The following is a 23,397-nucleotide window of genomic DNA, read 5'->3' as shown; positions in this document are numbered from 1 at the left end:
TAGGTCATAGACAATAAGTAAAATATTACTAGACTAAAGTTAAATAGCCTTTCTACAATGGTGACCCAAGTCTGAATGCCATAGGTCATAGACAATAAGTAAAATATTACTAGACTAAAGTTAAATAGCCCTGCTACAATGGTGACCCAAGTCTGAATGCCATAGGTCATACACAATAAGTAAAATATTACTAGACTAAAGTTAAATAGTCCTGCTACAATGGTGACCCAAGTCTGAATGCCATAGGTCATAGACAATAAGTAAAATATTACTAGACTAAAGTTAAATAGCCCTGCTACAATGGTGACACAAGTCTGAATGCCATAGGTCATAGACAATAAGTAAAATATTACTAGACTAAAGTTAAATAGCCCTGCTACAATGGTGACCCAAGTCTGAATGCCATAGGTCATAGACAATAAGTAAAATATTACTAGACTAAAGTTAAATAGCCCTGCTACAATTGTGACGCAAGTCTGAATGCCATAGGTCATAGACAATAAGTAAAATATTACTAGACTAAAGTTAAATAGCCCTGCTACAATGGTGACCCAAGTCTGAATGCCATAGGTCATAGACAATAAGTAAAATATTACAAGACTAAAGTTAAATAGCCCTGCTACAATGGTGACCCAAGTCTGAATGCCATAGGTCATAGACAATAAGTAAAATATTACTAGACTAAAGTTAAATAGCCCTGCTACAATAGTGACCCAAGTCTGAATGCCATAGGTCATAGACAATAAGTAAAATATTACTAGACTAAAGTTAAATAGCCCTGCTACAATGGTGCCCCAAGTCTGAATGCCATAGGTCATAGACAATAAGTAAAATATTACTAGACTAAAGTTAAATAGCCCTGCTACAATGGTGACCCAAGTCTGAATGCCATAGGTCATAGACAATAAGTAAAATATTACAAGACTAAAGTTAAATAGCCCTGCTACAATGGTGACCCAAGTCTGAATGCCATAGGTCATAGACAATAAGTAAAATATTACTAGACTAAAGTTAAATAGCCCTGCTACAATGGTGACCCAAGTCTGAATGCCATAGGTCATAGACAATAAGTAAAATATTACTAGACTAAAGTTAAATAGCCCTGCTACAATGGTGCCCAAGTCTGAATGCCATAGGTCATAGACAATAAGTAAAATATTACTAGACTAAAGTTAAATAGCCCTGCTACAATGGTGACCCAAGTCTGAATGCCATAGGTCATAGACAATAAGTAAAATATTACTAGACTAAAGTTAAATAGCCCTGCTACAATGGTGACCCAAGTCTGAATGCCATAGGTCATAGACAATAAGTAAAATATTACTAGACTAAAGTTAAATAGCCTTGCTACAATGGTGACCCAAGTCTGAATGCCATAGGTCATAGACAATAAGTAAAATATTACTAGACTAAAGTTAAATAGCCTTGCTACAATGGTGACCCAAGTCTGAATGCCATAGGTCATAGACAATAAGTAAAATATTACTAGACTAAAGTTAAATAGCCCTGCTACAATGGTGACCCAAGTCTGAATGCCATAGGTCATAGACAATAAGTAAAATATTACTAGACTAAAGTTAAATAGCCCTGCTACAATGGTGACCCAAGTCTGAATGCCATAGGTCATAGACAATAAGTAAAATATTACTAGAGTTAAATAGCCCTGCTACAATGGTGACCCAAGTCTGAATGCCATAGGTCATAGACAATAAGTAAAATATTACTAGACTAAAGTTAAATAGCCCTGCTACAATGGTGACCCAAGTCTGAATGCCATAGGTCATAGACAATAAGTAAAATATTACTAGACTAAAGTTAAATAGCCCTGCTACAATGGTGACCAAAGTCTGAATGCCATAGGTCATAGACAATATGTAAAATATTACTAGACTAAAGTTAAATAGCCTTGCTACAATGGTGACCCAAGTCTGAATGCCATAGGTCATAGACAATAAGTAAAATATTACTAGACTAAAGTCAAATAGTCCTGCTACAATGGTGACCCAAGTCTGAATGCCATAGGTCATAGACAATAAGTAAAATATTACTAGACTAAAGTTAAATAGCCCTGCTACAATGGTGACCAAAGTCTGAATGCCATAGGTCATAGACAATAAGTAAAATATTACTAGACTAAAGTTAAATAGCCCTGCTACAATGGTGACCAAAGTCTGAATGCCATAGGTCATAGACAATAAGTAAAATATTACTAGACTAAAGTCAAATAGTCCTGCTACAATGGTGACCCAAGTCTGAATGCCATAGGTCATAGACAATAAGTAAAATATTACTAGACTAAAGTTAAATATCCCTGCTACAATGGTGACCCCAGTCTGAATGCCATAGGTCATAGACAATAAGTTAAATATTACTAGACTAAAGTTAAATAGCCCTGCTACAATGGTGACCCAAGTCTGAATGCCTTAGGTCATACACAATAAGTAAAATATTACTACACTAAAGTTAAATAGCCCTGCTACAATGGTGACCCAAGTCTGAATGCCATAGGTCATAGACAATAAGTAAAATATTACTAGACTAAAGTTAAATAGCCCTGCTACAATTGTGACGCAAGTCTGAATGCCATAGGTCATAGACAATAAGTAAAATATTACTAGACTAAAGTTAAATAGCCCTGCTACAATGGTGACCCAAGTCTGAATGCCATAGGTCATAGACAATAAGTAAAATATTACTAGACTAAAGTTAAATAGCCCTGCTACAATGGTGACACAAGTCTGAATGCCATAGGTCATAGACAATAAGTAAAATATTACTAGACTAAAGTTAAATAGCCCTGCTACAATGGTGACGCAAGTCTGAATGCCATAGGTCATAGACAATAAGTAAAATATTACTAGACTAAAGTTAAATAGCCCTGCTACAATGGTGCCCCAAGTCTGAATGCCATAGGTCATAGACAATAAGTAAAATATTACTAGACTAAAGTTAAATAGCCCTGCTACAATGGTGCCCCAAGTCTGAATGCCATAGGTCATAGACAATAAGTAAAATATTACTAGACTAAAGTTAAATAGCCCTGCTACAATGGTGACCCAAGTCTGAATGCCATAGGTCATAGACAATAAGTAAAATATTACTAGACTAAAGTTAAATAGCCCTGCTACAATGGTGACGCAAGTCTGAATGCCATAGGTCATAGACAATAAGTAAAATATTACTAGACTAAAGTTAAATAGCCCTGCTACAATGGTGCCCCAAGTCTGAATGCCATAGGTCATAGACAATAAGTAAAATATTACTAGACTAAAGTTAAATAGCCTTGCTACAATGGTGACCCAAGTCTGAATGCCATAGGTCATAGACAATAAGTAAAATATTACTAGACTAAAGTTAAATAGCCCTGCTACAATGGTGACCCAAGTCTGAATGCCTTAGGTCATAGACAATAAGTAAAATATTACTAGACTAAAGTTAAATAGCCTTGCTACAATGGTGACCCAAGTCTGAATGCCATAGGTCATAGACAATAAGTAAAATATTACTAGACTAAAGTTAAATAGCCCTGCTACAATGGTGACCCCAGTCTGAATGCCATAGGTCATAGACAATAAGTTAAATATTACTAGACTAAAGTTAAATAGCCCTGCTACAATGGTGACCCCAGTCTGAATGCCATAGGTCATAGACAATAAGTTAAATATTACTAGAGTAAAGTCTGGATACCCTGAATCATATGCAAGAGGCTGAGACATTTTTTCAGCATTACTAAGTTGATCATTCATCCGAACACCATATAAGATATTGATACATACTTTTATCAAAAGATCAAAATAACCAGAGGTTGTAATGTCAGTTATTGGTGTGTACTGTCTTGTAATTGTTTCATTTAAACTTCTTCCCCTGAAATACAGCATTTAGTTACAGTTACTTATTTGTGCACAGAGTCCAGATGAGAGATCAAAATGTGAAAGAAAGTCATTTTTGTTTGCTTAAAATACTGTATAAACATAACAAGAATGCATGTTTTAAGATATAACATATAAGATAAAAAAAAATATGAGTTGTTATCAATAACTATGAACTAGCTGTCAATAACTGCTAGTACTCTCAGATCTGTACTTAGTGTCTTTTTTGTTACTTAAGGTGTGAAGAATGAATATTTACCCTGCCAAGACATGTCCTGTATGTGTTTTTGTTTGGTGTTTTTCTATGTATCAACCTGATGAGTTAAGCCTCTTTCAACTGATTCTTATAGTTTGTTCTTATGTTGTACTATTACACCACTGTCCAAGGTAAGTGGAGGCCTGCCATATTCTTTATGTGCCTGTTACAAGTCAGCAGTATGTAGTTCAGTGGTTGTCTTTGGTTCATGTCTGACATATATGTGTTTCCTGAATCTTTATGATTTGACATTGACATAAGATTAGATATTTGGTATGAAATTTCTGTGAGCTAGTATTGCATATCATCATAACCTACAGGTGACCTTGACTATTGACTTCACAATTTTTAACGGTTAAATGTCGAAGATTAAGTTTGCTATAGAGACACAACCTGACTATGATGTGCTGACCAATCTGTAAACCCAGATCTCTGTCAAATGGAAGCTTGAATCTGTATCTGTATGTATCTTCTGTCTCTGGCCAAACCTGAGATATTGTAAACTTTCTGTATTCCAACTCTGATAACATTGACTTCTCTTTATACTGAAATTATAAACTGTCATTTAATTACATATATATACATGTTAATAGTTATCATATTGTGAATCATACATTGTACCTTCCATTTCTGTTGATTCGATTTTACCAAATAATTGAAGTGGGAATGATGAAAAAAGTTACCATACAACTTAAGTACAACAGTACCAAGAGTCTACCAAGTACAAACAAACACTCATAGGGCATTTCATAGCTGACTATGCTGTATGGGCTTTGCTCATGGTTGAAGGCCGTACGGTGACCTATAGTTGTTAATGGCTGTGTCATTTTAATCTCTTGTAGACATTTGTGTCATTGGCAATCATACCACATCTACTTTTTATACTTTCCAATTCCTTGCATTACCAGACTTGAAATGAAACTCTATATAGATATAAGATGTGGTATGATTGTCAATGAGACCATTCTCCATCCTAGTAACAACTTATAAAAGTAAACCATTTTAGGTCAAGGTACAGGCTTAAACACAAAGCTTTGTCTGACACCTAACAGCAAGCTAGAAAGGGCCCTAATAATTAATTATGAAATAGGAAATAATAGACAAAGCAGTTAAAGAACTCTTACAAAATCTGTTATACAAGGCCCGACGTAAAGACTTAAGTATTACAAAACTGACAGATACATGTATAAAAAACACAGGGCAAAAGATGGATTACTGGTACTGCTTCTGAGGGCTATAGGCATCAGTAAAACTGCATATTAAAAATTTATTTTTGGTTTCCTTATCTAATTTCAAATTTGAATCGGGCAATCAACTCACATAAAATGCACACATTACAGAGATAATATTTGACACAATAAATCCTATGTTGAGGTCCCATTCTCCAATATACACTATAAATTCAGAGTAAGTAAATTTCTTACCAAGTCATCCTCACCAGGTACAGCTTTATTTCTTAGTCTGGAACATTCACGTTCCCATATTTTGATTTCTTGGTCATAGATATCAAACACACATGGAATACAGCCTGATCCACAACAATCAGTGTCTGAAGGTTTCTCTGGCTTGCATGGGAAGTCAATTGCAGAATCATTCAATTCAACATTTTCAACAGTTATTAGTGTGTCCTTTTCTTGTTGCACTGGAACAATTTTCCCTGAGCTAGTAAATGAACATTCTGGCAAAGGATCCTTGTAAATATTTTCCATCACTTTGACTGTAATAATTCTAGTTACTGCTTACAGCTTACCAATGGTCCTTATTTTCAAGGTAATAAGTTTTTTTGTTTTTTTTTAAGGACAAAAGTATCTAATAAACACTAACAAGTCTTTTTGTTTACAAGTCATATATATACGAATCACTTAAATGCTGATAAGTGTATATGTGCCTATTTGTGTATAAAATGCATAGAAAGATGATTCTTTAGCTAATTCACGTAATGTTAGGGATGCATTGACAGAAAGAAACAAAAAGCATTTAATGGTTTGATACAAAAATTCTCAGAAAAAAAAAAAATTCAAACAAAGATTCAAATCAACACATCAAACATACAATTAAAAATTTTAAGCACATAAGTCCTAATACTAAGTAGACATCAACTTTTTGAATTTTTGTCCACAGGTTGTGGTTTTGTCATGGATTTCGGCATATCGTACATCAAACCTGTCCACCAAGAAAATCCCTCCTCGACAACACATTTATTGGTATTATCTCCCTTTGTATCTTCGTCCTCACGTTTTCGTTTACCATTTGATGATGATACAGAGGTATCCATTTATCTACAAATATCAAAGTAAGATATCAAAGCACACACACTTGTTTAAGATAATGATTAATTACTTTAATATAACGCAAGGAACAAGCTGTTATCTTTTGTTTTCATGTAATGTGTTTATTGGAAAAAAACTACTTACATGTATATACATGATATATACAACTCGTCTAAACATCAACCCAACAATGTATATATATATATATAAAAATTCATGGTAAGTAAATCCATAATACATTTTGTTCATCGTCAAAATCGAGACAAGTATATCATGTGCATATTGTTGATATTTTGAATCATTCAACAAACTTATAATTATATATATAAGTACATAATCATGATAATAATAAAGGTAAAAATAGAAAATTGATAACTAACTGGGTTTTATCCACTTTGAAGGACGCTCTCAGGTATTTTGACAAAACTGAAGAATAAATAATGACTTTTCAATAAAACCTTTTGACATGTTTCAGATCATTTTCATGATTTTAATTAATTATCACCCCGCTATTACCCAACCGCATGATAACCACTTCAGGTGTTGGTTCACCATTTTTTAAGTTGAAGTTTACTTTGACTGTGAACCCCTGCATCCGAGAGGATCCACCTTTGCCAAACTAGCGTTGTACCTAACAACCACACAGCATGAACGCAATACTGGACCATTTAAAAAGTTCTCGATCCGTTCCCGAAAATTACCAGTTACGGAGAAAAAATAAGGAGAGATTTGGAAACAGAAGCAACCACAGAAACATACAAAGAAGAAGCAGTCCATCACTGAAGATTTACATACCATACATAAGTACACAAAGTCAAAGTAAATCGGAATACCAGGCATTTTACTTAGAGAAAAAAGGAAGGAACCAGAACCAAGATGAACCACATAAACCACAAACCATATTTATAAAGAAAAGCTACATCCACGGACATTTTATTAGCAAAGTTAATTTTTATAAACACATTTACCAAGATTTACAATTCCCAAAATTGCGGCGATCATACACTTCACCTTTTACTAACTCAATGGAAGCAGTACCTCCCTCAGAGGGAAGCCAGTTGAATATTGGTACGGGATAGCCAATGGGGTGTTGTCCAATTTGGAAATGAACTGACATTTTATGAGCTACTTCCATCATTTCATCATTATTACCACTAGAAACTTCTATGAGGACCACTACACAGACGTGCAAGAATAGCAGATAACCACATCGTTAATAACTTTATTGACTAACTTTCTCTTTTAACTATACTAGATTCTTATTTTACTTTCACCTTTACTTTCTATTTATATCTATAACGTCGTCATAACAACCTCTATTGTTCAGGCAAACCGCACAACCGCAAAATTTGTACTTCACTGTTTGATTTCATGTACAATATTGTCCTGAAGATGCCAAGCTTGTTGGCGAAACATGTCGACCACAATAAATTAATCACCATGCGGTAATTGATGGGTGTTGTTGTCTTTAATATCGTTTAATTATCACAAGAGTGCAAAAGCTGAAATATTACGCCTGCTTAACTACAAAAAATATATAATTTGTCATTTAAGAGTTAATCACTAATGTACAAACATGATAAAATTTGTCTGACGTGTAGGGACAACTGATACTCAACATTTTGAAAATTTTTGCCCACATCAGATTTTTATAACTTAATTAACGTCACAACTAAAATCACTTAAATCCCTAACAACAGAACCAAAATCTCTTTTAAACATGTTTGAATTAAAAAAAAAAATCAAAAAACTTCTGTTTCCATTGACAGGTATTGCCTTCCTCATATTAAACACAAAAGAAAAATTAAAACCCCAGATATGTACATGTATGTTCAGCTTGCTGTTCATATAAAATGTTGTGTAGCGTGGTTGCTTCCCCTCAGTACAGGTAGAACATATAAAGCCAGTCTTAATCAACTGTCACGCAGACGACCCGGGTTAGAATCCCAGGTGTGACGATATGAATTTGTAGGGTAGATACATGCTCTCCGGTTACATTTGGCGCCCAACTAAAAAATCCAACATGGTTATCTGGAGTATAGCCAGGGTTTGTGTTGTTTAGAGTCATATATAAAGATATGATGGCTCTTGTGGTTGAGGAACAGTGTAGGGGGTTGCTTCCCCTCAGTACAGGTAGAACAAATAAAGCCAGTAAGGGAATCAATTCTTCGGCTCGGTTGGTTAACACACTGACTGTCACACAGACGACTGGGGTTCGAATCCCGGCTGGCATGATATGAATTTGTAGAGTAAATACATTCTCTCCAGTTACAGTTGTTATTCTCCCATTTCCATTTTCAATTGTATATGGCCAAGAAGACTTTTATAACATGGCCTAACAGTCTTAGGCCGAAAGGGCTATGGCCGAAACGACTTGTTACCATGCAAGTCTCAGATACAAGTTCAACCTACCCGTTTTGTCTCAATAGTTTTAGTCTATTTAGTCTTAATATTCCTGAAAATTCACATGCTTTATTTTCTATGTCTGTGAACTTTTGATCTGCATAATGTTGTCCTTGTTAAAGATCAACCAGTTGAGGTATAATAGTTGTGGTTCTTACGATCTAAAAACCACGATATGGACCACGCTCTGATTGGCTAATTTATTTTTTATTTTTGTTATCTATCATACGATTGGTTCTCTATGTATCTCGGATTTATTGTACGAAAAAGAGAGTTTCCGAAGTATACTTTCTGTTTCGATTTCACGTTATATTTATACTGCTGTTAAAGGATGGGTAAAAAGTCCTAACGATGCTAAAAAAGGGTAAACACTAAAATAAAAAGTTAACGACAAAATAACAAACATACTTTTGTTTTAAACATTTTCAAGATTTTGGCCAAAATATCAGCTAGGCTTTGGTTTAACCTGGGATTTATATAAAGGCTATAACAAATGAGTAGTGTGAGCATGTTGATAGTTAGAGTTTCTTCCTCATATTCATGATTATATGTTTACACAGTTGATCCCCTATCATTATCATTGTTTTATGGGGGGGTACACTTGATTATTGGACGATCATGTGGCACGCTTAAAATAAATCTGCCAATCCTGCGTCGTGCTTAGACCCTAATGAGACCCACTTTATATTCATAACCATATGATTAAACAGTTAGGCTGTGTTGATCGTCTGATTATTGTATTGTTATGCGTTTACTTTTCTACATTGGTTAGAGGTATAGGGGGAGGGTTGAGATCTCACAAACATGTTTAACCCCGCCGCATTTTTGCGCCTGTCCCAAGTCAGGAGCCTCTGGCCTTTGTTAGTCTTGTATTATTTTAATTTTAGTTTCTTGTGTACAATTTGGAAATTAGTATGGCGTTCATTATCACTAGACTAGTATATATTTGTTTAGGGGCCAGGTGAAGGACGCCTCTGGGTGCGGGAAATTCTCGCTACATTGAAGACCTGTTGGTGACCCTCTGCTGTTGTTTTTTATTTTGTCGGGTTGTTGTCTCTTTGACACATTCCTCATTTCCATTCTCAATTTTATTATTGCCCTTAGTATTCATTACCATATGGTTAAACAGTTAGGCTGTGATGATTGTCTAAATATTGCCGTGATGATTGTCTGATTATTGCCCTTGTTTATTATGATCATATATATGACTAAACAGTTACTTAGGCCATGATGATTGTCTGATTATTGCGCTTTTTCATCATGATCATATATATGACTAAACAGTTAGGCCTTGATGATTGTCTGATTAATGCCCTTGTTTATCATGATCATATATATGACTAAACAGTTAGGCCGTGATGATTGTCTGATTATTGCCCTTGTTTATCATGATCATATATATGATTAAACAGTTAGGATATGATGATTGTTTGATTATTGCCTTTAATATTCATTACCATATGATTAAACAGTTAGGCTGTGATGATCATCTGAATATTGCCCTTGATAATCATGATCGTATGATTAAACAGTTAGGCCATGATGATCGTCTGATTATTGCCCTTCATAATCATGATCATATGATTAAACAGTTCGGCAAGTACATGTATGAATGTTTGATTATTGCCCATAATATTCATGATTATCTGATTACACAGTTTGACCGTGATGATCATTTGATTATTTTCCTTACTATTCATGATTATCTAATGTAAGGTTTGTTGCCCTTGCTATTCACTAAGAACCATAGAAAATACATATATACCGTAGGCTATACTTAAACACCATAGACAACAAAATAAGCTTATATCCAAGAATTGTAGACAATATGTAAAGCCTATTTCTAACAACAATAAACTAAACATATCGACTTCAACTAAAAACCATAGACAAAACATATCATTCATATATCCTTTTATTATCTAAGATCAATAGATACTAGTAATACATATAAACTTAACTTAAAATCCATCTAGACAAAACATATAGTGCATATACATGTATCCTGTATCTAAGAACCATAGACAATACATATAAACCTAACCTAAGAACCATAGTCTATACACATAGACTTTACCTAAGAACCATAGAAAATACATATAGACTGAACTTGAGAACCACAGACAATACATATAGACTGAATCTAAGAACCATAGACAATACACATAAATTAAACCTAAGAACCGCAGACGATACATATAGACTGAACCTAAGAACCACAGACAATACATATAGACTTAACCTAAGAACCATAGAAAATACACATAAATTAAACCTATGAACCATAGACTATACATATAGACTCTACCAAAGAAACACAGACAATACATATAGACTAAACCTAAGAACCACAGACAATACATATAGACTAAACCTAAGAACCATAGACAATACTCTTAGACTAAACCTAAGAACCATGGACAAAACACATAAATTAAACCTAAGAACCATAGACTATACATATAGACTCTTCCTTAGAACCACAGACAATACATATAGACTGAACATAAGAACCACAGACAATACATATAGACTCTTCCTAAGAACCACAGACAATACATATGGACTGAACATCAGAACCACAGACAATACATATAGACTAAACCTAAGAACCATAGACAATACATGTAGCCTATACATAAGAACCACAGACAATACATATAGACTAAACCTAAGAACCATAGACTATACATGTAGACTCTTTCTCAGAACCACAGACAATACATATAGACTGAACATAAGAACCACAGACAATACTCTTAGACTAAACCTAAGAACCATAGACAATACATGTAGCCTATACATAAGAACCACAGACAATACATATAGACTAAACCTAAGAACCATAGACAATACATATAGACTCTTCGTAAGAACCATAGACAATACATATAGACTAAACCTAAGAACCACAAACAGTACATATAGACAAAACCTAAGAACCATAGACAATACTCTTAGACTAAACCTAAGAACCATAGACAATACATATGGACTGAACCTAAGAACCACAAACAATACATATACACTCTTCATAAGAACCACAGACAATACATATAGACTAAACCTAAGAACCATAGACAATACTCTTAGACTAAACCTAAGAACCCTAGACAATACACATAAATTAAACCTATGAACCATAGACTATACATATAGACTCTACCTAAGAACCACAGACAATACATATAGACTTAACCTAAGAACCACAGACAATACATATAGACTGAACCTAAGAACCATAGACAATACTCTTAGACTAAACCTAAGAACCATAGACAATACTCTTAGACTAAACCTAAGAACGATGGACAATACACATAAATTAAAGCTAAGAACCATAGACTATACATAAAGACTCTACCTAAGAACCACAGACAATACATATAGACTTAACCTAAGAACCACAGACAATACATATAGACTGAACCTAAGAACCATAGACAATACTCTTAGACTAAACCTAAGAACCATAGACAATACTCTTAGACTAAACCTAAGAACCATAGACTATACATAAAGACTCTACCTAAGAACCACAGACAATACATATAGACTGAACCTAAGAACCACAGACAATACATATAGACTAAACCTAAGAACCACAGACAATACATATAGACTAAACCTAAGAACCACAGACAATACATATAGACTAAACCTAAGAACCACAGACAATACATATAGACTAAACCTAAGAACCACAGACAATACATATAGACTGAACCTAAGAACCACAGACAATACATATAGACTAAACCTAAGAACCACAGACAATACATATATACTAAACCTAAGAACCACAGACAATACATATAGACTTAACCTAAGAATCATAGACAATACACATAAATTAAACCTAAGAACCATAGACTATGCATATAGACTCTTCCTTAGAACCATAGACAATACATACAGACTGAACTTAAGAATCATAGACTATCCATATAGACTCTACCTAAGAACCATAGACAATACAAGTAAATCACATATTTAAACTTTTTAAGTAATTATGTATGAAAACTTTTGTTGAACCACAAAGTTTAATATCCATGTAAATATAATGTTTCCATTACCGATAATATTTGTTACATTGATTTCAATTACTTTTCTGTCTTCAGATTTCAAAGAGACTTGGTTCATTAATTCTCAGCTAACAAATTCACATTTTAAAGGATTTGGCCACACTCTGTAAGGTCACATCAGATGTATTAGATACTGGTATGTGATAGTATGTATATAGACAAAATCAATATTGTTTAATGTTTGGACGTGGTAAATGTTCCTTGCTTTAAATTATACCCCATCATTTAAGGTTAAAATTTTCCTTTTTCTCTTCAAACCCAAATGTTTTTGGACAAGAAACATAGGTAAAGAAATTAAAAGATGTGGAGTGATTGCCACTACAGACAATACATATACACTGAACCTAAGAACCACAGACAATACATATAGACTAAACCTAAGAACAAAAGACAATACATATAGACTAAACCTAAGAACCATAGACAATACTCTTAGTCTAAACCTAAGAACCATATACAATACACATAAATTAAACCTTTGAACCATAGACTATACATATAGACTCTACCTAAGAACCACAGACAATACATATAGACTGAACCTAAGAACCACAGACAATACATATAGACTAAACCTAAGAACCACAGACAATACATATAGACTAAACCTAAGAACCACATACAATACATATAGACTTCACCTAAGAACCACAGACAATACATATAGACTAAACCTAAGAACCACAGACAATACATATATACTAAACCTAAGAACCACAGACAATACATATAGACTTAACCTAAGAATCATAGACAATACACATAAATTAAACCTAAGAACCATAGACTATACATATAGACTCTTCCTTAGAACCATAGACAATACATACAGACTGAACCTAAGAATCATAGACTATCCATATAGACTCTACCTAAGAACCATAGACAATACAAGTAAATCACATATTTAAACTTTTTAAGTAATTATGTATGAAAACTTTTGTTGAACCACAAAGTTTAATATCCATGTAAATATAATGTTTCCATTACCGATAATATTTGTTACATTGATTTCAATTACTTTTCTGTCTTCAGATTTCAAAGAGACTTGGTTCATTAATTCTCAGCTAACAAATTCACATTTTAAAGGATTTGGCCACACTCTGTAAGGTCACATCAGATGTATTAGATACTGGTATGTATAAAGACAAAATCAATATTGTTTAATGTTTGGAATTGGTAAGCGTTCCATGCTTTAAATTATACCCCCATCATTTAAGGTTAAAATTTTCCTTTTTCTGTTCAAACCCAAATGTTTTTGGACAAGAAACATAGGTAAAGAAATTAAAAGATGTGGAGTGATTGCCACTTCAGACAATACATATACACTGAACCTAAGAACCACAGACAATACATATAGACTAAACCTAAGAACAAAAGACAATACATATAGACTAAACCTAAGAACAATAGACAATACTCTTAGTCTAAACCTAAGAACCATAGACAATACACATAAATTAAACCTTTGAACCATAGACTATACATATAGACTCTACCTAAGAACCACAGACAATACATATAGACTGAACCTAAGAACCACAGACAATACATATAGACTTAACCTAAGAACCACAGACAATACAAATAGACTAAACCTAAGAACCATAGACAATACATATATACTAAACCTAAGAACCATGGACAATACATATAGACTGAACCTTAGAACCACAGACAATACATATATACTAAACCTAAGAACCATAGACAATACATATAGACTAAATCTAAGAACCATGGACAATACACATAAATTAAAACTAAGAACCTTAGACTATACATATAGATTCTACCTAAGAACCACAGACAATACATATAGACTGAACATAAGAACCACAGACAATACATATAGACTTAACCTAAGAATCATAGACAATACACATAAATTAAACCTAAGAACCATAGACTATACATATAGACTCTTCCTAAGAACCACAGACAATACATATGGACTGAACCTTAGAACCACAGACAATACATATAGACTAAACCTAAAAACCATAGACAATACATGTAGCCTATATATAAGAACCACAGACAATACATATATACTATATCTACGAACCATAGACAATACATACAGACTGAACCTAAGAATCATATACTATCCATATAGACTCTACCTAAGAACCATAGACAATACATGTAGCCTATACATAAGAACCACAGACAATACATATACAGTATACTATATCTAAGAACCAAAAACAATACATAGACTTTTCCTTAGAACCATAGACAATACATACAGAATCTTCCTAAGAACTATAGACATTATATATATCCTTTATCTTAGAACTATAGACAATACATATAGACTACATAATAACCAAAGACAATACACATAGACTGAACCTAAGAACCATAGACAATACACAAAGACTGAACTTAAGAATCATAGACAATTCATGTAGACTTTTCTAAGAACCATAGACAATTCATATAGCCTTTATATCTAAGAACCATAGACAATACATATAGCCTTTATATCTAAGAACCATAGACAATACATGTAGCCTATATCTAAGAATCATAGACAAAACATATATCCTATATCTAAGAACCTTATAAGGCTCGTGTGAAAACTTTTGTAAAACCACAAAATCCAATATCCATGTCAATACAATTTTTACCGTTTCCTATAATATTTGTTATATTGAATTCAATTATTTTTCTGTCTTTAGATTTCCAGATGACTTGTTGCATTCATTCTCAGTTAACAAATTCACCATGTTCACAGTGTCAAGGATTTGGACACACTCTGTAAGGTCACACCAGATAATTTAGATGCCGGTATGTATATAGACAATATCAATGCATGTGTTCCATGTGTTAATTTAGACTACCATAAGTTAAAATTAAAATTTTCCTTTTTCTCTATAAACCCATAGGTTGTTGGACCAGAAACAAAGATATCAATATAAAAAGATTTGGTATGATTGCCACCAGAGACTAAGTGACATTGAAGGTAAGGAACTTAAGGTCACTGTTCAGCCTTCAACAATGAACAAAACCTTAAATAACAAATGAAAATATTAAGCTGATAAATTGCTAAAATCATCAGATCAATACAAACATGATAATTAAATCACAAAAACAAATGGAGCCAATTTATCAGCAAAATAGATTTTTCTGATCATGTTTGTTGTGACCAATGAAATATGATTCAAATATCTTGCTTGAAAATTAAATCTGCAAGGCCCTGCTATTTATGTTTCCTAGGCTTATAATAGTGGTTGCAATCCTGACCATTTGTCCACTTTAACATCAACCTCTATTATACATAACTGAAGTTTCTTAGGCATAGTTCTGTATTCCAAGATCAACAAAAAGTGTAATGTTTTAATACTTACACATGTAATCATCAATTTGAAACACTTTCAGCTTTTAACAATGGTCATAAAAGACATTTCTTAACCTACTCTTTAATATATTTCCAACATGAGAAAATATATCCATTATAAAATATGTGGCAAGGAAACCTATAGTGATTAATGTCATTCTATACAAGAATGTAATGTTGATCTTATTGAGAATCTAATGGAACTTTTCCATAGGGTCATCTCCTATTGGTCAAGGTATTTATACATTTATCTGTTCTATTACTAATTGAAAAAATACAATAGTTATTAGCCTCTTTATACTATCACTGGGACCTTTAGATCTATTCAAAGAGAAATCTATCACTCAATGATTAATATACATGAATAAAAAAAACGGTCTGCTAAATGGATGAAAAGATATGTATCAACTCACAAAACCTCTTGCTTGTCAATAATTTAAATTCTACAAGATCATGCATGAACAAAAGAATCACATTTTGGCCAGAATCTATGTGACAGAATGTGGTCAACTGCTATACAGTAGTAATGAGTTGTAGAGAATTTGCTCTTTTAAGAACTGACTCATGACTCATGCACCAAATTCCTATTCTATACTTTCTTTTCAAAATGTAATTTGGTTCGTCTGACATCTTTGAAAGATGATAGTTTAAGTACTACAAGAATTAATGAGAGCTTACGAATTCTAACATAATGATTTTATATTTCAGGTTGGTTCACATCTACTATGCAAAAGTTCACCTAAGACCTCAAGGAGTTAACACACAGATGATTTGAGCAGAATAACTGAACAATACAAAAAAAAGTTTTAACATTCTGTAATACATGAACATTTAAATTTTTCCTAGGCACTGTACATAAATATATATATAAAAAATATATACTTTTGATACCTTTAATTATAGGAACTATTTACAAGGTGTTTATTATATAATGATGATATGGAAAAACTACCTATTATGAAAATGTAATGCATATTTTTAGAATGTTTAGATAATCCATGAAAATTTTCTTGAAGCTCTCATTTTAGATTTCATTGGATTAAACAGATGGTAGATAGAAATTCTGCTTAAATAACATTAAAAAATACATAAACTAATAGTATACATGTATATTATTTTTAGAATATGATACAAACATCTTTAACGAAGCATGATTGAGGATAACAATAAAATCAATACCAGAGATAGTTTGTAAATGTTTATGCTTATATTTCAATAACGAATGAAAATCATTATCATTAATTTCAATAATTTGCTTAGAAATGCTTACTGATTACTAGAACAAGGTGTGAGCCCATATTATCCATAATATTTTGTAAATTATCTGAATATATGTCACATTAGCAAAAGGACTATTTTAGGTTTTGATTATATAAGCTTAATACTTAATGAGGCCATCACTTGTCATATTAAAAACATAATTTGAGGTAAAGGCATATTTACAAACACAAATTAGTTTTAGATAATATAGGTAATAGCAGAAACAAAGGTATTAAACACATTTTTGTTACAATTCTAATCTTTATAGAGTATACACATACATGTATTTATAAACAACTAATAAAATTATATAAACCTAAAATATTTGTTAGCTGTGGTTATTATATACATTCTATATATATTGTCTTTGGTTCTTCAATAGAGTTTGTATGCATTGTCTGTAGTTGTTTGATACAGACTATGTAAATTGTCTGTATATGAATAAAGATATATGGTATGTTTACCCATGAAACAACTATCCAACAAAGTTTAAATGAGTGGATGGTAGCAATTATTGACAACCATACAGAATTCAACAATGAGAAAAAAAAACCATACCATATACTCGGCTTTTAAAGGCATTAACATGCAAAAATGAAACAATTCAATAGAGAAAACTTATGTCTAACTTTAAAGCAAAACAGATAACAAATATGACAGTCATGAAGCAACAACCACTGAACTCCAGTGTCCTTTCTTGGGAAAGGCACACCGATAGTGTAGTTATAAGATACCCTCTGCATATATTGTCTGTGGTTGTTATAATATAGATATAGTATGTATATGTTGTCTGTGGTTCTTAGATACAGTGTGAAGATGTTGTCTGTGGTTCTTAGGTACAGTCTGTATATTGTCTTTGGTTTTTAGATACAGTGGGTATATGTTGTCTGTGGTTGCTAGATACAGTTTGTATATGTTTGGCTGTGGCTGCTAGATATAGTATGTATATGTCGTCTGTGGTTCTTATATACAGTGTGAATATGTTGTCTGTGGTTCTAAGATACAGTCTGTATATTGTCTTTGGTTCTAGATACAATGGGTATATGATGTCTGTGGTTGCTAGATACAGTGTGTATATGTTGTCTATAGTTGCTAGATATAGTAAGTATATGTCGTGTGTGGTTGTTAAATGCAGTCTGTTTATATTGTCTATGGTTGATAGATGCATTCTGTGTATATTATCTGTGGTTCTAAGACACAGTCTTTGGATATTGTCTGTAGTTTCTAGATACAGTGTGTATATTTTATCTGTGTTTGTAAGACAAAGCCAGTATGTGCTATCTGTTGGTTTTAGATACTGTCTGTTTATATTGTCTGTGGTTGTTATATGCATTCTGTGTATATATTGACTGTGATTGCTAGATACATTGTGTATATGTTGTCTGTTGGACAGAGCCAGTATATGCTGTTTGTAGGTTTTAGATATATTTTGTATATGTTGTCTATGTTTGATAGGTAAATCTAGAAAGGCGGTTATGTAGAAACAGGGAATGTGTCAAAAAGACAACAGATGTGTCGTAAACTAATAGAAAAAATCCAACATCTGGAGGCGGGCATCAGTTTGCCCCTAAAATAATGTATACTAGTTCAGCAAAAAAAGGAATATATATATAAAAAGAACATGTGGTATGATTGCCAATGAGAAAACTCTCCACAAGAGACCAAATGACACAGAAATTGATAGCTATAGGTTAACGTACGGCCTTCAACAATGAACAAAGCCTAGAACTGCATAGTCAGCTATAAAAGGCCCCCGAAATCACAAATTTTATACAATTCATACAAATAAAAAACTAACGGCATAATTAATGTACAAACAAAAGTGAAAGAAAAACTAATACGTAACACAACAAAAACGACAATCACTGAATAACAGGCACCTGACTTGGAACCGGCACATAAACACAGAATGTGGCGGGGTTAAAAATGTTAGCGGGAATCTAACCCTCCCCTTACCTGTAACTGTGGTGTAACAGTACAACATAAGAACGAACTGTGAAAATCAGTTGAAAAAGATGATACTCATAGATATGAATATAACAACACAACGTGAACGTGACCGGGTGTTGTACATCTCAACAACATATAAAGACACTTAGTACAGATCTGAGAGCGCTCGATCGTAGTTACCGGTACTTATTCAAAGTCTATATCAACTTATATAAAATAAAACAATCATGCATCCAAGACTAATTTTTCAATCAGTACGCATCCACCATCGAATTGATTTAGTGTAATTAATACATATATACGGTCATTTGATAAATCTGTAAGTGTTGTATGATGTACTTGTAATTGGACCTTATGGTATATTATAAGGTATAAGGTTATTTGGTATAGTCTATAAGTGTTGCAAGTGGTAATTTGACCTAATTGTGTTATTTAGTACAATCTGTAAGTTTTGTATGAGACAATTAGACATTGAGGTATAAGGTATATGACTATTTGATACATTCTATGAGTGTTGTATGATGTATTTAGATCTTCTGGTAGAATATATGTAGCTATTTAAACCAATATGTGTGAGTGTCATAAGAGATTATTCAAATTAAAAGTGTACGTCAAGAGAAGTTTGGAATCTTCATAGTAATTGTAACAAGCAATATTTGATGGGTAAAATTATAATTGATTCTGCTTTGTTTCATGAAAAATAAATGGACAAGACGTAGCCTCAAAAATCTATCTTTGTGTATCTAGCAACCATAGAAACATATACACACTGTATTTAGAAACCAAAGACAATACACAAACTGTATTTAAGAACCACAGACAGCATCTTCTCATTGTATCTAAGAACCACAGACGACATATACACACTATACCTAGCAATCACATGCAACAAATACACACTGTTTCTAACAATTACAAACAACGTATACACACTGTATCTAGCAACCACAGACAACATATACACACTATATCTAGCAATCCTAGGCAACATATACACACTGTGTCTAGCAATTACTGACAACATATACACACTGTATCTAGCAACCACAGACAAACATATACTTACTATATCTAGCAACCATAGAAACATATACACACTGTATTTAGAAACCAAAGACCAATACACAAACTGTATTTAAGAACCACAGACAGCATCTTCTCACTGTATCTAAGAACCACAGACGACATATACACACTATACCTAGCAATCCCATGCAACATATACACACTGTTTCTAACAATTACAAACAACGTATACACACTGTATATAGCAACCACAGACAAACATAAAATTATACACACTGTATCTAGCAACCACAGACAACATCTACCCACTGTATCTAGAAACCAAATACAATATACAGACTGTACCTAAGAACCACAGACAACATCTTCACACTGTATCTAAGAACCAAAGACAACATATTCATACTATATCTAACAACCACAGACAATATATGCAGAGGGTATCTTATAACTACACTATCGGTGTGCCTTTCCCAAGTAAGGACATTGAAGTTCAGTGGCTGTTGGTTCATGTCTGTCATTTTTGTTATTTTTTTGCTATAAAGTAAGGCATTAATTAGTTTTCTCTATGGAATTAATTCATTTTTTTCATGCTAATGCCTTTAAAAGCTGAGAATATGGTATGGTTTTTTTTTCTCAATGTAGAATTCTGTATGGTTGTCAATAATTGCTACCATCCACTCATTCAAACTTTGGTGGATAGTTGTTTAACGGGTAAACATACTCATATCTCTTTATTCATATACAGACAATTAACATAGTATGTATCAAACAACTGCAGACAATTTATTCAAACTTTATTGAAGAACCACAGACAATATATATATAGACTGTATATAATATCCACAGCTAACAAATATTTTAGGTTTAAATTATTAAGTCTTTTCACTTTTTTGTGAAAAGACTTATTGTATTTGTTCTGATTATTAAGTCTTTCCACTTTTCTGTGGAAAGACTTATTGTTTTTCTTCTGATTATTATTTTTTTTTCCGCCAAATTTTGTTCTTGCGATAAATGTTTGTTTCGCAATATGTCGCTTAGATATTTTTCATATTAAATTGTATAGTTTAAGCGCTTTTAAATTTCACCCTGCTAAGCCGAACCATTTTCTTTGTGAGAGTTATCTCCCTATTCACTGTTTATCATCTGTGTGCATCTCCTTCGTAACAAAAAAAGATATCGACAAAATTCCTTTTACACATTGTTCGTCAAATCCTCAGGAATTTTTGGCTAATTTGGATCGAAGCGATTCGATGAAATTTTATAGAAGTTATCTACCTTTACCAAATAAATTTGTCGGTATGTTTATTTAACTCATAAACAATTAACTGTATAAGCCTGGAATGTTTTTATTTGAGTCCCCTAGGTCTTAACTTAGAAAATGAGGTCAAGGTCAAAGGTCAAGGTCAAATTCTCAATTGTGACTTTTACTTGTTTTTGCATTTTCTCCCTCACTAAGAGAGATACATATAAAAGAACAAGTGCAAAATGTCTGCTTAATAGTTATGAAGATATGCTACATTTAGTCTTATACAATCAAATTGCATTTTATAGGAGTTGTTGCCCCTGAAATGTCTTGATATGAGGTTATTTGATTATAACTTCAAGTAAGTTCATTATAAAGACATTTGACCTTAAACAAAAGGTTAAGTGACAAATGACCTTGAAAAATGGCTACCGGAAGTGACCTTGAGAAAACCGGAAGTAGTTTTTTTTGCATTTTTTTCACAAAAAAGTACTCAGAATCCATATATTTTAACATATAGATACAAAAACTGATTACCGAAGACTAAAAATGACTTCCAACAAACCGGAAGTGGCCAATTATCTACCATTCTACAAGCAAAAGTATATAGAAACTATATATTTTTGGAATCAGTGTGAAAGAATCTATCATATGAGACCGGATGTGACATTTATTTCACCAGAAGTAGCATATTATCTCCCTTATAACACTCAAAAAGATAATTTAACCATCATTTATCGCCTCAGTATGAAGAAACTACCTTCTTATCATAATTTCTTTGGTGTGGAAAGACTTTCAATTGTTCTCTGAACAATTGGTTTTTAATTAAGTCTTTCCACTTTTCTGTGGAAAGACTTATTGTTTTTGTTCTGATTATTATTATTTTTTTTATTTTTTTCTTCCGCCAAATTTTGTTCTTGCGCAAAATGTTTGTTTCGCAATATGTCGCTTAGATATTTCTCATATAGTATCGTATAGTTTATGCGCTTTTAAATTTCACCCTGCTAAGCGGAACCATTATCTATGTAAGAGTTATCTCCCTTTTCACTGTTTACCCTCTGTGTGCATCTCCTTCGTAACAAAACAAGATAGCGACAAAATTCTTTTTACAAATTGTTCGTTACATCCTCAGTAATTTTTGGCGTATTTGGATCGAAGCGATTCGATGAAATTTTATAGGAGTTATCTACCTTTACAAAATAAATTTGTCGGTATGTTTTTTTAACTCATAAACAGTTAACCGTATAACCCTGGAATGTTTTTATTTGAGGCCCAGAGGTCCTAACTAAAAAAATGGGGTCAAGGTCAAAGGTCAAGGTCAAGTTTTCAATTGTGAATTTTGCTTGTTTTTGCATTTTCTCCGACACTTTGAAAGATACATCAAAAAGAACAAGTGCTAAATGTCTGCTTTATTGAAATAAAGATATGCTACATTTAGTCTTATACAATTAAATGGCATCTTATAGGAGTTATTGCCCCTGAAATGTCTTGATATAAAGTTATTTGATTACAACTTCAATTAAGTTCATTATAAAGACATTTGACCTTATACAAAAGGTTAAGTGACAAATGACCTTGAAAAATGGCTACCGGAAGTGACCTTTAGAAAACCGGAAGTAGCTTTTTTTGCTATTTTTTTCACATAAAAGTACTCAAAATCCATATAATTTGTCATATAGATACATA

General features: G+C 32.8%; 1 protein-coding gene and 1 long non-coding RNA gene across 2 annotated transcripts in view; one reads left to right on the top strand and one right to left on the bottom strand.

Moving 5' to 3' along the window:
- LOC139518888 (NADH-cytochrome b5 reductase-like) overlaps positions 1-23,397 on the bottom strand; it is a 149,763-nt gene that overhangs the window by 7,608 nt on the left and 118,758 nt on the right. The window contains exons 2-4 of the mRNA XM_071310564.1: positions 5,550-6,404; positions 4,519-4,670; positions 3,777-3,864 (exon numbers count right to left, since the gene is read on the bottom strand). Of these exons, the coding sequence (XP_071166665.1) occupies positions 3,777-3,864; positions 4,519-4,670; positions 5,550-5,834 (525 nt within the window). The 5' untranslated portion in view covers positions 5,835-6,404. The remainder of the gene's footprint in view (positions 1-3,776; positions 3,865-4,518; positions 4,671-5,549; positions 6,405-23,397) is intronic.
- Positions 9,044-17,811, top strand: LOC139518913 (uncharacterized). Its single transcript, XR_011663478.1, has 5 exons — positions 9,044-9,162; positions 12,920-13,019; positions 13,919-14,018; positions 15,571-15,679; positions 16,938-17,811. It is a non-coding gene; the product is annotated as an uncharacterized lncRNA (long non-coding RNA).

Source organism: Mytilus edulis, chromosome 1 (assembly GCF_963676685.1).
Source record: "Mytilus edulis chromosome 1, xbMytEdul2.2, whole genome shotgun sequence".
Lineage (NCBI taxonomy): Eukaryota > Metazoa > Mollusca > Bivalvia > Mytilida > Mytilidae > Mytilus > Mytilus edulis.
This window is presented reverse-complemented; position numbering and strand designations above follow the sequence as displayed.